The sequence below is a fragment of the Chamaea fasciata genome, unplaced genomic scaffold (assembly GCF_029207755.1).
Source record: "Chamaea fasciata isolate MVZ Bird 193981 ecotype frontalis unplaced genomic scaffold, bChaFas1.0.hap1 SCAF_11, whole genome shotgun sequence".
NCBI classification, from domain to species: domain Eukaryota; kingdom Metazoa; phylum Chordata; class Aves; order Passeriformes; family Sylviidae; genus Chamaea; species Chamaea fasciata.
In genome coordinates, this window is record NW_027094096.1 from 17,547,015 (window position 1) to 17,564,391 (window position 17,377).

General features: G+C 44.0%; 1 protein-coding gene across 2 annotated transcripts in view; it reads left to right on the forward strand.

The window, feature by feature from the left end:
* The window catches only part of DIS3L2 (DIS3 like 3'-5' exoribonuclease 2), a 180,263-nt gene that overhangs the window by 66,802 nt on the left and 96,084 nt on the right, over window positions 1-17,377 (forward strand). For both annotated transcript variants that reach the window (XM_066193441.1, XM_066193442.1), the window contains exons 8-10: window positions 1,753-1,859; window positions 3,057-3,304; window positions 9,930-10,103. In XM_066193441.1, the coding sequence (XP_066049538.1) occupies window positions 1,753-1,859; window positions 3,057-3,304; window positions 9,930-10,103 (529 nt within the window). The remainder of the gene's footprint in view (window positions 1-1,752; window positions 1,860-3,056; window positions 3,305-9,929; window positions 10,104-17,377) is intronic.

The following is a 17,377-nucleotide window of genomic DNA, read 5'->3' on the forward strand; positions in this document are numbered from 1 at the left end:
GACCTTTAGCTGGCAGAAACCTTAGAGGAGGTAAGCAAGTGAAATAACCTTGGTATCCCCCACTTTTTAACTGCTTACAACCATACAAGCAGTTTTTTTTTCTGTACCTTGTTTGTCACCATGAAACTCTGGGTGGTTTTATCCTGTAATAATGCTGTTTTTGGCAAGTCTGAGTACATTTCAATAGAAGTGAATCACAAATGGTTTTGCTGCTTTTATTACTGGGGCTTTTTTAAGCAAAGTAGAATTTTATTTAAGCCCCTGAATACCTGTTCATTCTCCTCTCAGCATTGCTAGCAAGTCAATGAAGATAAAAGTAAAGTCATAGAGAAAAAGATCTCTGGGGTGAGGAAGAGCATATGAGAAGGCAAAGCTGAGGATAATTAGCAGCATATGAGAACCGAAGTTTGTCATTAGAGCAAAGCCATCATTGTCAAGCGACTGTGGGGGTGACATTGCCTGGAGGCAGTGCAGGCCCTCCATGGGGTCACAGCCATCTGTGAACGTGCTCTGGTGATGGTGGGGCACAACCAAACCCTTGGAGAAGCTGCTGTCCCACTGCCCCCCCTTCCTGAGCTCCATTCCTGACACCCGGCACTGCTCCGCTGCGGCCGCCCCTCCATCCATCATGTCACCAGCAGCCTCGTCCTGGGGCTCTGTGTGACAGACAGGTCTGCATGTCACCACAGTGCTTCTGGAGGCTTTCTCACATGGGTGAGTGCTGCTGGCCTCCTGGAGCACAGACCTCAGCAAAACGTTGCTTTATCTCATCTCTTCTAAGGGAAGCAGTGACAGCTACGTCCCTTGAAACTTGCAGTCGGTGCCACGGTCTCTCCTTAGGAAAGCAAGATTTCTTTTGAACACTCTAGGCCTGATTTTAGCACATGTGCTCAGGATGGATGTGATTGCCATATGAATGGAAAAAGTCAGCCATCTCCCATGAGCCCTCCAGACAAGTGCACATGGATGCTTCCATCCCAAAAATTCTGGCAGAGCAGTAACCACAGGCTGTCAGCAGGGATGCAGCTCAAGAACAGCCCAGTCCCAGCCTTCTCCATGGCAAAGATCACTGGACTTTAATGTTTGTAAATGTTAAATGCTGATGCTCCCAAACTCACATACTTGAACATTTGAAAATTTTAGACTAGAAATCAGTTGACACTTGATTTTAATATTATCAGTATCTGATCCAGAGATCTCAGGGGAAGGAAGGTCTTGGTCATATGTAGTGATTGCTGCCATAAGACTTCTCATAAGCCTGGTCCACAGCTGAAGAGGGTCAGCTTACTAGATATGATTTCACTTTCAAAGATAAATGCACATTTTATAACCCTGCATAATGTTTTTAAAGGAAATTAAATATTAAATGAATGTATGTAGGAATGGACTGGTTATGTAATGTTAATGACTTCAACTAAGAAATGCCACAAAATTCTTAGCCCTTGTATTTAATTAACAGAACTTATTTTCTACCACTTTGTCTATTATGACTGATGCAGTCCTACTTATAAAGTTATTTTGATTCCTGTTGGTTTTCAGCACATCTGCATGGTAAGTGAACATGTATCTGCTGTCTGTTGTAGTCCAGAGAAATAATAATTACTTCATGCTTGGCAGTTCTAGCACCTGAGAGATCTTTTTCCTTTCAAATAAGTCTACTACGTGCATATTGTATTGTACTTCAGAGCAAAGGCCCGAGACAAATTTGTCATGGAAACGTGCTACAGTAACTGTCCTGTGTGTTTGATGCAGGGAAGGCTGCTGGGGTCACTGGTGTGCACAGGACAAAGCAAGATGATGGACCCAAGGTCAATGATCCCAGACTTCTCCCAGATGAGTTTCTTCAAAGGACAGCCAAGGTAAATCCACGGAGAGTGACAAGTAAGCATGTGTGTGCTCCCAAAGGCTGAAGGAGACCAGCCCTGGCCTCCCTGTAGCCTCTATCTGTTGATCTTTGAGTCTCATTCTCCATTTCAGAGAGAGTAATTGTCTGATCTGATAAAAATCAAGTGACTTGTTATTTTTACCAATTATCCTAGGTTAAATTCCATTTGTTTGTCATGCAAAATTACTTAGCAAGATTCAGGAAAAAGATTGGATACTAATACGAGTGTCAGAATATCCAAAGTTGTCAGAATTAATTCTTACAGACTTTGGAAAGGCTGCTAGTGCTGTTGATTCAAGGTTTGAGTCAATCTCTGAATGTTAAGAGACCAGAAAAGGGCTGCTGGGTCAGACTGGGTCAGGTCTCTTTCACGTCTTGTGCTTTCCCTTGCAGCTTCTGATTCTGGTCCTGTTGTTGGCTGGGCTGCTCTAGTCTCATCCAGTGTGGCAATTCCAGCTCTCAGAATTGTGCAGAGGTGCAGCTCCTGAAACTTTCTGGAAGGACTCTTCTGTATAAGCTTAGGAAATCGGCTATAATGTTTCTGTTATCCAGTGATTTATTATGGTCTACAAAAATATAGCCTGGATGAACACCTCTCTGGAACAATTATTTAGTGATATTGTAATTTATTATTCTTTTCAAAGCCATCTTGTATAAAGGTAAAATAACCCCTAACTTCAGAAGGCACAGAGAGAAGGAGAGAACTGCCAAATTCCCAACAGCACATCCTTTCCTGTGGTTAGCATTGGATCTGCCAGCGGCACCGTTTTTGGACTGGCCTATTCTGTGCTGACTGTTGAAATCACAGGCCGAGAATACAAATGAAAGATTTTACAGGAGTTGCTTGTATTTTGTGGCTAATTCCCTGCATTTGGAAGCATCTGCTTCTTGTCTGGTTTTGTTCTGTAATCAAGAAAATTGCTGTAGAGAGCTAGCACTTGGAAAGCACTTAGCTCTTCTATAGCCATGAGCAAGATGGCAGGGAAAATACATTGTAAATAGGTACTCAGTTAAAAATGCACACACACACATATACACACTCAGGGAAAAAACAAGATAGAGATCTTGCAACTTTTCCAGATACTCTGCTGAGCCTTTGTGTATCCTTATTCTGTTAAATAAAATAAGTTTCTCTGAAGTTGTTAATTGTAGGAACTGTTGCCTCTCCCAGGTGGTCTATATTTTGGAAAAGAAGCATTCTCGAGCAGCTACAGGTTTCATCAAACTTCTGGCTGACAGGAACAGTGAACTCTTCAAGAGGTGTGCCATGTTCTCACCTGTGGACCACAGAGTGCCCAGGGTCTACGTGCCCTTGGCTGATTGCCCTCCAGACTTTGTCACCAAGCCTGAGGCCTATTCACAGATGCTCTTCATCTGTCGCATCGTGGACTGGAAAGAAGACAGCAACTTTGCATCAGGGTATGTGGCTGCCATCAGAAGTAGAGATGACTGAGATTGCTAGCTTGAATTCTTGTTTTCACTTAATTTGTTACAAACAGTAGAGACAGAAACCTGTTAACAAGCGGCTTGTCTTGTGTCCCTCTGGTGGATAAGTTATGTTGGGGCAAAGGGCAGCTCATTGCTAGTTAATCTCATAAATGTTTGTTTCTTCAAGCGCTTGCTTCAGTGCTGGTGCATCACAGCATTGATGAGTGCATGGTCTAGGGAACGCACATCACACATGCTCAGCCTGACCAGCACAAGCACCATGGGGTGCTGGCAGCCTTCCTGTCTTTCCTCCCTGTGTGGAAGAGTAGTACACAGTGTGCAGAACATTTCCCTTCTGCCAGGGAAAGATCAGTGGCTGTGAGGCTCATCTTTAGTTTTTACGCCTTTGCTTGTAAGAATTAGAAAGAAATCACAGAGTTTTGTGATTTTAAAGTTGCATTAGTTCAAGGAGGAATAGTAGAAATCAAGAGAAGATTCATTCCCTCCTGAAGCATGGGAGAAGGATGTTGCACTGTGTGTGTTTCATCAGGCACTGTAAAGTCATCACTGTCCAGAGTTCAAATTGCTGGCAGTGCTGTGAAGACGGAATTTTTAAGGCAGCGCTACACAAGTGGCCTATGCTGGGCTGGATCCAGATTGCAAGTTCATTTTGCCTGTCCATGAAGAAGACAGTGGTTTTCAGCATTTTCACTTTCTTCTTTGGAACCCCTGTAGAGTGCCAAACTTCCACCTGGAGTGGCCACACTGTTTCTATTGAATGGGTCTCAATAAGAAATGGAGGATGTTGGTCCATCTGTTCAGTTATTTTGAGAATACGTAGTAGTCCTGGTTTAGTTAGTAATCCAGAGTAGTAACTCTGGGGCCATACTGTGGTCAGATTTTACAGGTGCATCTGGATGTAATCTGGAGCATGTGCAGTAGTGGGAGTTGTTCATAAAGTCCGGCTTTTCTCTTCCCCTTGCAAAGCAGTTCTGGTGGGGTAGCACAGCCGACGTATGGTATCAGCACTGCAGGCTTGGGAGTCCTCACCTCAAACTGCCGGTAAAGCTTAAAACCTAGAGAAAACTTTTTAAACTGTTGGCACAGATCTATCAGCCAACAGGACTAAAAGTAAACTAAGATGAAGTCCCCATTTCACAGAGTTTATTGTAGCTGTTTTGTGTGCTCACTAATAGCAAGTTTCATGTGTGCTCCTTGAGAGCCACGTGAGCCATGAAGTCACTCAGTGTTTCCTAGATAAACTGCAGTGCATGAACTGCAGTGGCCTCCCTTTGAGCCCCACTTAACTAGAGTCTGGCTGTGCTGTGAACTTCACTGAGAATAAGTTTCTCTACTGGCAGAGAATTGCTTAGTCTTCTTCGACTCCAACTGAGAAAAGACTGGAGGGTGATTGTACTGCTTGGCTTCTTTTCATGAACACCCCCCCCTTTCAGCAGAAACAGGGGAAATTAGGAGGATGGGCTAATATCTTTTTTATTGGATAAAGTGTGTGTCTTTAGTTTGTACTTCTGACGGTATTGGATCTTCTCATCTGACTGGTTTGATCATTTCCAAGATATAAAGGGTGTTGTCAGGAAAGAAAATGTCCATGACTGTGTTCATACATAGTCGTTTCCTCTGGGAGTTGGTTGCACTTCAGTAAGTGCCTTGTGGAGATGGGAGCATAAAACCTTGGTGACCCCTTTTGTTTTTAGCCAATAAATAATGCCTGTTTAAACACTGAAAGACAACGAAACCTCTTGAAGGTCCCTAAAGATTCTGTTTGCTTTGGGCTCATTTATAAGCTCATTTATAAGCCATATTGCCTTGTTTATAATGAGTTGTGTTGCTGGTCACGGCCCCCCTGAAGGAGAGAAGAGCAGGTGATCTGCAGCTCTTTACATGGTTTGTTTTGTGAGCGTTTTTGTGCACCCCTTAGATCTGTCCACAAAGTTCCTGATATGCCTTTGGCACCCCCACCATGGTTTTGAAGGTGTCAGGGCAAAGAGCCTGTTGGTCATTGTCCTTCACTGTCTGCTTGAAGTGTGACAAAGGAAACTCCCTCCAGAGTTGACAGTCGTGTCCCTGGATGCCTTGGGTGTTTCTAGGTACTTTCCATCCTACGGCTGAACTCTCCCAGACTGGCCGTGCACCTTCCTTGGCTTTCCTTTTCCCTTGGGAAGTTCAGTGCCAGGTTTCCGAGGACAGTTAATGACACAGATTGGTCTTCGCAGTGACTATGTGTGGGCAGAGAAGTGAGATGCCCCTGCCAAGAGTTTGGTGGTGGCATTGGCCACCCAGTGTGGTCACCTGCACAGGGGCAACCTGAGAGTCCCCGGAGGTCCCCTTGGGGAGGGGGGTGTGTTTCTGTGTCATGATTGCCACCTGGTGGTCACCAGCATGACACTGTCCCCTCCAAGGGCCACCCTGTCACCCCGACCATGCTGGGAAGGAGTGAGGAGGAACTCATGGCTCCAAGTCATGCTGGCCATGCCTTGAGTTGAGTTGCTGTGCTCCTTCCTGCATGTGAAGTGCCGTTGCTGTGGCAGAGAAATGCCATATAACTGTATCTGCTTCAGGTAACAAGCAAAGCAAGTTAGCCCCTAAACATTCTCCTTTTTCAGATAAATATTGCAAGTGCTGCCACGTACCGATATTTTCTGGGGACCATTTTCAGTGTTGGAGTCCAGGGTTGTTTGGGGTATTAGTCCAGATGTCTCTGCACTGTTGCAGATGGTTAAGGTGGAATTCTTTTGTCCTCACATGTGATGATGGATGAGACTATTAAAAAAACCCAACTAATAGAAAAGCATGGAATCACTGACTCCCTCTGTGTCACATTGGGCTTGTGGCCATTCTAGCTCAGGGTCTTAGATATTGGTCCGTCAAGGTGACATGATTTGTTCCAGCTTTTGCAATAAAATGAAATGTTGCAGGGTGTTACTTCACTTGCTGCTGTTTCCAAAGCCGTTTGGGTGGCTTGAGTTCTTTTCATCTCCGGCATTTTATTCTGGTGTTTTTTAAATTCAAAAGTGTATTTTGTGTGAGGGCAAATAATCAGATACCTTGGGTACTTCACTGTAAGGCTCAAGGGAAGGTCCAGTCCTCCAATCCAACAGAGCAGTGTAGCTCTGTTGAAAAAACACCTTCTTGCAGATGAGAGTGTCCCTCAATAAAGCTTTGTTCCCTTGGCACAACTAATCACTGTGTAGGACAGTCCCAATCCATGCTGGGGGCACCACGCTGCTCCTGTGCTCCGATGGGATGTGGCCTGGCAGCTGAGGGAAGGCAGCTCTGTGATGTGGAGCAGGGCTGGTCTGTGCTCTCAACCACTGGGGTTCCATGGCACAGCTCTGATGCTCGGCTCTGCAGCCCTCTCACCATCTCCACTGGCACCTGTGGCCTTCCTCAAGCCTGTGCAGCTCCAGGCCCTGGGCAGTGGGAGCACCCAGGTGGGGCTTGTTTGCTGTCACCTCTTCTGTGCAAGCTTTCGTAAGGACTGGTGGCTTATGTGTGGGATGTTATCCTGCTACTCCGTGTAGGATGACTATGGACAAATCTGCTCCAGGAGAAACTGAGTGAGGGTGTTAAGTTCCCAATGGAAGTTACTCACTCCAATTTGGGAGCCTGCCTGGATTTTCAAAGGAAACAAGCCTTATGTAATCCTGCTTTGTCTTTTTGGAGACTTCTTGTCATGTAACCTTTGAACATACCGGCCAGTTTCAGTTCAGTGGAGTTGAAATGGAGTGGAGAGAGCTCAAATGTTTCTAGAGATGGGTGGCTGAATAGATGTGGTGAGTGTGTCACCATGAGAGGGAAGATGGCAGCTTGAGGGTGGCTTTGCCCCAGGTGCACATTCGTGGCAGGTTAGACTCTGGTGAGCGGGCACCTTGGAGCAATTCAGTGAGCTTGCAGCTATGGCTGATTTGGAGAAATATCCTGTTCTGCCCCAACCATGACATGTTCCAGTCAGTGCACACTACCACCATGTCTGACCTTAATTCAAGGGTATTCAAGGAATTCAAGGTGACGCTCCCTCATCAGCGTCACAGAAAAGAAATGTTTGCGTCTGTAACCATTGTAACTTTTTTTTACCTTTTGACATTTAAAAAAAAAAGAGATGCACGCAAGCCCAGGGTGTCACAGACACCGTGACTCCCTGGGAGTGAACGTCTGAGTACTGCTGGGCCCGGTGCCCCTGGTTGTTTATAAGCCTCTTGAACTATTCTTGCTACCCTTGGTGGCCGAGGAGCCCCAGGAACAACTTTGCAGCCTGGCTGTTACTCCGGGGCCATCGGTGATCCTATATGCATTACCTTTGATCACATGCTGTCCTGTCAGATTTTGCTCTGATGCAAGTCATCATGCCTGTGTGACTGTAACATGGCCCCAATTAAAGTCAGTTACACACTTTTTATTTCAAGGTACTTGGGAAATGTTCCCTGGAACACTGTAAATCAAATGTTAATTACTATTAAAAAAATATTAGTCCTATATCAAACCTCTGGGTAAACCCCTTATGGTTCGTAATCTAATTTCAGTAAACGGATCAAGAGGAACATGGGTTTCAAGACCACGCTGGAAAGCACTCTGGCATTCAGAGGTGCTTTTCATAGCTTGTCCTGCAGATGTCCAGCTGCCCTCCCAGTGCACTTCCCAGATCTGCCCTGCCAAGAGAAGGGGCACCTAAGACTCAAGTTCTTGACATTTCTGCTGGGTAGGGTAATGAGTCCTCTCTTCCTGTTTTGTTTTTTCCATCCTTGGTGGTGCTGGTGGGAGTATGGACCCATAGGCTCGTCCTTGCTCAGTCCCAGCTCTGCACCAGACGTTGGAAATGAAGTGGTGATTTCTCTGTTTTATTGTTTCTGCTGAGAGAGAGGGAGATAAAACTGATGCCTCATTTATTTACATTAAAATAAGGATTAGACTGGGACCCAGCTGCAGGAACAGAGAACTCAGCCACGATGCCAAATGCGCACGTATTTCTGCCATACAGTTTGTACATAAAATTGAAACAATAAAGGGAAATATCTTTTATCCTTGTTTTCATTTTTATTTTAAGGCTAGACGATGTGAACTCTACAATTTACCACACCATGAAGCGAGCAATCCTTTCCAGCATATTACACAATGTGACAGGTTTATTACACAGCCCTTCCCGTTGTGAAGAAAAAGCTTTGCTCCCATAAAGAAGATGGGCTCGCTTGTGCTGAGAGTTTGGGGTTTGTTCTGTGGGTTTACGGCACATTTGAAGCCTTGAGACCATCTTGCTTGTCCAAATAACAAGAGCACTGTTTTGGCCCCAATTTAGGAAAGTAATTAGTGTCTGTTCTCACTCATTGGAATTAAAGCAGAAGGATCAATATAATGATTGTGTATTTTATGCAGTGGAAAAACGCTTATTAGAGTGGCTGTTTTTGTGCTGTGTTATTACCCCTCTCTTTTGTGTCATATTTTGATGGATTTGCCTTAATTTCAGTTGTAATCTTCTTGGGTCAGGAACATTATCTCTATTGACTATAATGTGTATTGGCCTAATGGCAGTATATTAAAAAATGAAAAGTAATTTAACTCTGTGTACTGTAGAGCAATCTAAAGGTGAGAAAGGGGACAGGGGGAGCCACCATATGTAACGTGGGTTCTCACGGGATGTTTGTGATCAGCTGGAGGGAGAACAAATGTCTCACTCTGGAGTCCTGGTTTGCACAGTGTCCAGAGCTGAGCCTTGTCCTGCACCAGAGCTGTTGGACAGATCCATGCTGGGTTTTGCACTGGAGCAGATGGAAGCTTTCCCCAAGCAAAATAGAGTAGCAACCTCATCTACCCCTGTACAGGCTACTTCATCAAGCACTGTTATCATGGGAGGGACAATTTCCCCTGTCTGTGACTTGTTTCTAGATGGTTGGCCCCTCTCCAGTTAGCTCTGGGCTCAGAGGCTTCTGCTTAGCCATGAGAGGAGGAACAAATGGCTGGAAGTGCTGAGGTCCTGGACGGAGCCTGGGAAATAGTTGGAAAGATGATGTGTGGGCATGTCTGTGTGACTCCTGTAAGGGAGGCAGTGTGGGTTCTTCACACCTCTATCTTCACAGGGCATCGGTTTGCCCAGGCAGAGATGTGTATCCTTTGGGATGGAGAGCAGTGTACTGAGCTCCCTGTGGAGCTGTGTGGTATTTGGTGTGAATCTGTTCTTCATTTTTGGTAGTAGAGGTGAGTCACCTTTTTCAGTGGTGAGGAGGGGAGGGAGGGTCTCAAGGCAGCCATGTAAAACGCTCGAGCTGCCTGTGTGGATGACTATGCTTTTCTTATCCCTGTTGGATGCGGTTTTCTCTAAAATTGGGAACTTTTTTACCTTTGCAAAAACGTAATAATTTAAAACATCTACTTCAAATGAGATACACAAAAACAGCCCAGGGTAGTGCCTGGTGAGTGTTTTGAATCTGCAGCAGACACAGGTCATGGTATGGTCTGAATTCCTGCTAAGTCCTCTGCCAAAACTCGGGGAGAAGTGAATGGGTGAAGGAGTGTATTTGAGGGCTCAGCAGCCTCTCTGCGGGGACAGTAACAACATGACAGTAGTAATTATACACTTTAAAAAAGCATCCCTTTCTTTCTGCAGGCAGTTGTGCAAAAGTCTTGGACAGGCCGGAGAGATCGAGCCAGAATCAGAAGGCATCCTGACGGAGTATGGTGTGGATTTCTCTGACTTTTCCCCTGAAGTCCTGGAATGTCTTCCCCAGAACCTGCCGTGGGTTATCTCACCAGGAGAGCTGGCCAAAAGAAGGGATTTAAGGTAAGAACAAAAAGCATGGTCTGACAGTCCTTGGGTTGGTGCACAGTTGTGCTGTTTTGTTTTGCTTTGCTTTCATCACATTTTGTAAAGGCACTGACTTTATTACATGTACCACGTTATACCTTACTTGTGCTAGAAAGCATAGAAAGAAACTACTTTTGAAAGTACTGACAAACCCAGAAGATCAGTTGCTTGGAGAAGTATTTTGTGAGGCAGAGAGGCTTTTTCTCAGAAGACCTATTGAAAAATTTGGTGCTCAGCACCTACTCCGAAAGCTTTGTGTTTTTGTCTGGAATGTATCATGCGTTTTAGTGGTAGTTTTATTGTAGAGATTTTCTGAATGCTTGGCAGATCAATGACCTAGGACATTGTTACTGTGAGACTTAAGACAGATAAAGATTGTCCAGCTACCTCACATTAGCCATCCTAATTAGCCATCCACATTAGCCTCACATCCCTGCAATGTAGCGATGCTCCCAACTAGTTTTTGGGAACTCCACAGCCTGTTGAGCGGCGGACATTGACATTGCTGGACTACCCAAAACTAGTGGATTTGCTACACTTGGAAGTGTCAGATTTTAGAGACATCCTTACTAGAAAAGATTTAAAGACTAAAGAAAAATGATTTTTTTAGAACCTCACTTTGCAGTAAAGAATGATGCAGGCAAACAATAAGTACATTATTAAGAAGACATGGTGTATTCTGCTTCCAGCCTTGCTTATGCTGGAGCATCCCGACTCAGTTGGCAGATTCATTGCTGTCTTGTGTAATGCTGAGGTGAAGCTGCCCTAGGAGGCTCATTCCTCTGGACACTGCACTGGTACAAGCACCTGTATATATGCAGTAAGCTCCTCTTCCTCTTCATTTATCTGTGTTACTGTCATGGACATTAGCAATTTGAGCAGATAAGCTGATAAACTGTAGCCATTTTTATTTCAAGGCTGAAAATGTATTTGTATCTGTACCTGTACTCTGGGTATTACTTTGGACCTAATTCTGCTCCGGAGCCTCCAGCCTCCTTTCTGTTTCAGCTTTCTGGATTTCCACTGCCATACAGTGGAATAATTCAGCAGAGAATCACACTCCTGATTGACTAATGCTAACACTCAGATGCCAGATCCGGACTGCAGGTTTCAGGTAGCATGAAAAAAAAAAAAGTAGATATTGAATGCTGCCGTTCAGATGTCACTTGAAAGTGCTTATTTTTATATTCTTGACTACAGTTCAGTAGCCTTCTCTGTTTCTTCTCACTGAGTTCTTTTAAGCAAATAAAGAGCTTGACTTGTCTCCAGTCAGACAGTCAGTTTTGGAAACAAATTCCAAGTGCATTTCTTGCTTTTATTGCTGAATTATTACACTGGGACTTATCAAGGTGATAACAGTTTGCGGTTAAGCTATTTAAATCCCTCTCTGCCCCTTCCTGACCACAGTGCACACTACAAAGTAGATTTCTTTTTGATCCTCTCAAATATAAACATTTAACGGTCAAAATTTTTAAGACAATTATTTGAGCTTAATTTGCTAATCCTTTTAATGTCAACTGCCACACTGCTGACTAACCAGTCTGTGGTCTAAACACATATGGAAATAACATGATACTTCTAGTTAAGGAAAATAAAATACAGGTGAGTCTTCCTTGTTGTTTCCTCACAGAATGGGATTTGTCTACCCAGGAAAAAAAAAGTTTTATTAGTAAATGCAGTGTGAGTTGTAGGGAGGTGGTGTCAGGTTGTTGGAGACCTGGCTGGCATCTCTGATGGGTGAGACCAGAAGACTTTGAGACTGTTTTTGGCAAGTCTCAAGGTAGCTTAGCCTTAACTTGTTATTAGGTATCAGCTTTCATATTGTCAGCAACAAGTGTGCTGTGGTCTGCCCTGTCCTACAAAGGGCCAGTACACATGGCCCAGGATGGCATCCAGAGGAATACACCTGAACCTGAGTGTCTGTTCTGGGTGCACATCTGAGTTATGCCTTGCTTTCCAGGGGATCTCACACACCTGCCTCTGGGAGTGCCCATCTTGGCCGTACTTTGTGCATGGTGATCTGTCAGGCTTCCCAGATTACTGTACAGTAGTCTGAGAGTATGGTATAAATTAGCTACAGTGAAATAAAAACTCATCTTTTCTCCTAAAACAGCCATGTTAACACTTGTAAATAGCTCATCCTGATTCGGTTTACTCACTGCTTGCTTGACTAGAGTAAACGTGTTAGAGTTTAGCCTAATATACTTTCACCTCTAGTAAATCCTCTGCAGTTCTGTAACACAGGACTGTAAATTTTCTAGTGTCATGTATAAAAGTTGTGGGATTTGGAGCTGAGACCCAAAAAATGTCTTGTATTTTTGTGTGTTTCGTCTTCCTGAGATAACTTTTCCTTGTTTCCTTTCATCTTGGAAAATGACCTTTTCCTCCTCAAAAGGCAATTTGTGTGTTCTTCTTACCAGTGTCCGAGGTGTGGTCTGGGAGTCAGAGTATGGAGCGTGGAGAGAGGGGCCCTGCACCAGAGGTGTTTGTGAGTGTGGTTATAGATGGAAGTGAGACAATGTGTCTCACCAAGCTGCTGAGGCTGGGCAAGAGGGAAAGACATTTTATCCATGCCATCTTGTAAATATGTTCTTGATCTTCCTGCAAGTCTTTCAGTTTTACAGGAAGCCTGTTCTTGCCATGCATATTCTATTTGGATAGCAACTGTGATCTCACCTACAGAGTCTGTGTAGAATTGCTTCCAAGAGATCTTTTTTTTTTTTTCCTTCATTTCTCCAGTAATAGCTCACAAAGAAAGGTTTACATAATATTTCAATATTACTTAAGGCAGAAAAGATCCAAAGCTTGTGGATGGCTTTGAAATTATTTAGCTGACTTGACGCTCTGCTCTGCCACTTTTGCACAGTTTTGCCATGGACATCTGTTTCTCACCTACATGGGTTTATTTATAAAATTAGACAAGTATTTCACAGGCATTCCCAGCTTACTTGTTTCTAAAGAGCACCCAAAACTTCTAATGAAAAGCACTAGGCAAGTATTAGGTGTTGGCATTGCATCCTGCAGTTGCATTTTACAGAGAGCATGAAGGTTCATGAAGTATCAGAATGTGTGTTTGAGGAAACTTCTCTTCCAGAGACTTTAAATATGATAATACAGATAGGACTGGAGTGCTCATTTTATTATTCAGGTTGACTGGAATTGGTATTTGTTTCATTAGAAGTTTGAGAAGTGTTTGGTTTCTGCTTTTAGGGAAACATTGGAGGATTAATGTCATAGAGACAAATGTTGATGGGTGCAAAGTTTCAACCACTTTCCGGTCTTTTCCAGTGTTACAGCATGTAATTTTCATTTCCGTGTTTGCTTTGGGACAAAATGTAGCCCCTGAAGAAAAGAGGGGTGAGGGCAAAGAAGGAAATACACATTTCAAAGGTGGGTGCAGGAGCTGGGGGCAGAGGGAGGAGGAGGCCATTTGAAGAGGTCTAGCCAGGAATCTAAGAAACCCAGAAGCTATTTCTAAGACTCATTCCAAATGTTTCTAATTTCATTCATATCTTTCTGTTTCCTTTACTGTTTAACTGGGACAAGAAAGTAAAGCCAGGAAAGTCCAATCATAGTGGGAAACAAAAACCTAAATATTGGAGAGAGAAAAAAGGCTGTTCTCTGCAAAGCAATTCTGCGTTTTGCTTGTCTCCCATTGCTGGTGTTACTGTGGAAAATGTATAACATCACTTTTTTGGAAAGTGTTAGAACCTGTTCAAGTAGAGATGGTTTATATAGTCTAACATGGAAGAACTAGAGGATATCTATTTCTTTACCATTTGCCTAATAATAAGTGAGCCTGTTGACCTCCGCTGGACTATTACAAATGTGAAACTTGGCACTCAAAATTGCTTGCTCTAAATTTTCCAGTTGCTTTCTCTTTTTCCATTTGATGTCATCCTGCCAACTAGTGATTTTATTATTATAAACAGGACATTGTATTCACTTTTAAGAAGAAATATGAAGCTGAAGGTAAAATTACAAACTGCAGTTTCTCAGCTGGCAAAATACAAAACAATGAGCTAAAAATACTGAGCAGAGAAAGGGTGTTGTGGCAAGGAACTCTGAAATATCTACAAGATGGATGTGTTCTGAGGAGCAGAAACTGACTTCAGCTGAGCAGGGCTAAACTCTGAAGAATCATCAGATTGTTCAGCTTGGATGGCAGCTCGAGAGATCATCTACTCCAACCCCATTGTTCAAAGCAGGGTTAGCTGGAGCAGGCTGCTCAGGGCTGTGCCCATTTGGAGTTTGGATGTCTCCAAAGGTGAAGATTCCACAACCTCTCTGAAGAACATGTTCTGGGGTTCAGAAAAACGTGTGGTTTTTCCTTCAAATAGATTCTCCTGTGTTTTGTGCCCACTGTCTTTTGTCCTGTTGGATACCACTGGAAATTGTCTTACTGTCTTCTTTACTCCCTATATCAGGTGTATTCTTACATTGACAAGATCTCCCTGCCTGAGCCTTCTCAAAGCTGAACAGTCCCAGCTCTCTCCTTGTAGGCTGGACGCTTTGATTCCTTAATCATCATGAGGTGCTTCAGCAAACTTGCGGCACTATGTTGATACCTCCCTGGTACTGGGGAGCCCAGACACAGCACTCCAGTTGTGGTCTCACCAGTGCCAAGCAGAGGGGAAGGATTGAAGGAGTGCATCCTTGGGCCTTCTGGCAACACTCCTAGTGCAGCCCTGGAGGCTCTTGGCTGCCTTTGCTACAGTGACATACTGTTGGTTCATGTTTAATTTGTCCATCAGGACATCCTTTTCTGCCAAGCTGCTTTCCAGCTGATTCTTCCCCAGTCTGTACTGGTGCACAGGGTTATTCCTCCCTGTGTGCAGGACTCTGTTTTTCCCTTGGAGTTTCATGAGATTCCCATCACACCATTCCTCTGCCGAGGTCGCTGTGAATGGTGGTGTGACAGGCTGTTCTTCCCACGAAGCTAAAAGGGCAGCAGACAGGGGCCAGCCAGGATCCACTGCATTGGCAGGGTACAATTAATGCTTCCCTTGCTTCCCTTGCAGGGCAGAGTTACTGAACTTTGCTCTTGCAGGCAAATGAATGCAATGAAGCTCTCATTTAAAGTTTGCATCTTGGTATTTCAGCACAGGACCTCAATTGCAACTGATCCAAGTTGTTGAAAGCCAGATTTGTAAATTTGGCTGCCCCTTCCGAAATGTGGCATCCTTTTTTTGGCTGAGAAAGGAAGAAGAGCAGGGGTGCTCTGCTGTGTCCCTGTGCCCACTGGGGAGGGAAGCTCTGCAGCATTGTTGGTACCTGCACTGCAGGTCTACCTTCCATTTATTTCTTTCTCAAGGAGTGCTACGGCTGGTAACAGGGATTAGCACTGGGTATAGTAAGGGTTTGACAGCATGGTATTTGCTGTAGATGCCCAAGGAGATTACTGGCTGATAAAATTAGATTTGATGGTAAAAATGGCAGCCTTGAGCTGTGCAAGGGGTGTTGGAGGAAAACAGTCAGCCTCTGAAACAGATGTCTTTCCAAGGCAGGTGGACAACTTTAGTTAGGAATGAGTGCAGGGCAGATAAAACATCATTAAACAGCTTGTTTCCTGGAGATTTTCCACTACAAAAAGCCAGTGTTAAGTAGAGCAAGTCTTACTCAGCTATAATAGGATATGTAAAAATGCTCTGGTTTCTGATGGAAACTGAGAAATTACTTGTTTAGCAAATGTATAAGCAACATTGCTACAGAACTGACTGTTATCTTGGAGTGGAGTGGAGACACGAGAAGGGCCAGATTATGATCTCTACTCTCTCACTGAGCTGTTCTGTGGCTGATTAAATGTTCTCCATAGAGAGATACATTGGATTAGATGCATAGGTGACATACAGAGGATTACTTAATGGTGTCTATGCTTATCAGATCCAGTTCCTCTATAACAGGATTGATTCCACAACCTGGTGGTGGTGACTGTACCTGCTCTGGGTACTTCTGCTCTTCCGGCAGTCTGGGTGACTGTACCATTCTTGGACTGATGAGGGGAGCTCATGTTAGCTCCTTTCTCTGCCATTAGCTAGGTAAAACTCTTGAGTAAATATGCTCAAGGTGCTGTTGACAGTGATGTGATTCAGCTCCTTGCTTCTGGTTGGCTTCTTTTGGTCCTCCTCTCTGTTTTCATAACATTTTCTACAGTATAGGTACAGCAATTATGGTGACCCTGTTTTGAACAAAATGATGCATGGTCTGTGCTCTGAGATGCTGTTACCAGTGCCTGGTATGCACAGACACAGGGCAACTTCACCTTTTTCCTTATAGGAAGGTGCATGTGATGATTGGAAGTGCAGCTTCAAGCCGAATTGGCGGTGTGTGGTTGGATAGGATTTTTGCATTCTGATCTTGTAAGCCGTCACACCTAACCTTGCTTTGTTAGAAATCTTCTTTGTTGGGGAAAACAGTAATAACTTTTGCATCTAGATTGTTACACATACAGTCTTGTTCTTGCCTGGATACTTATTTTATGGAGAAAAGTGGAGGGGATAACAGAAGGAGATGAGGATAAAATCTTAAGTGTGACAGTGTCTCTGTTTCTTACTGGATTCCACTGGATCACAAAGTGGAGTTTTGATGAGCAGAGGAGAGTGCCATATCCTCTCATGTTTATATATGTTAAGTGGTGCCGTACAGGTGTGCCAAGTTCTGCCTCTTTACTTGATGTCACAGTGCTTTGCTGGTGCCCTGCTCTCACTGCAGGTCAGATAGCACAGGATGGACAAGAGATGAAGTGTCCAAGTCCTGGTGTCAACCCAAGTGTCTGTCTCTGGTGCTGTAGCTGAAGAAACGCAGAACTACATCAGTCGATGAGGTGGTGTATCCCTGCTGTGGTATTTCAGAGCTGATCACTAGGACGGGCTGGTCATTACAGGGAACAATATTTTCCTTGTGGTTCCACTCTGATGGAGTGATCTGAAGCATGCTGTCCATCTGTCTCACATTTTGGGTGATTGGATCTTTGTTACCAGGTTATTCTCAGATCACTCCATAAAAAAAACCCCAAACAACCCATAAACCATAATATAGATGGCCCAAATGCAAGTGTATGAGGCAGAGCTGTCCTGGAGATAATCACAGCATGGATTAGAAGTGGGACAGTCTGGAAAAGACTGGCAAAAATATTCTGGGAGATAAGGGATTGATTTACAAGGAAGGATTAACTGTTCAATGTGTATCTGCCAACACTGAAACAAGAGGTTTGTGAAAGATATAGTAGTTGATAGTTAAAAATATGTGGA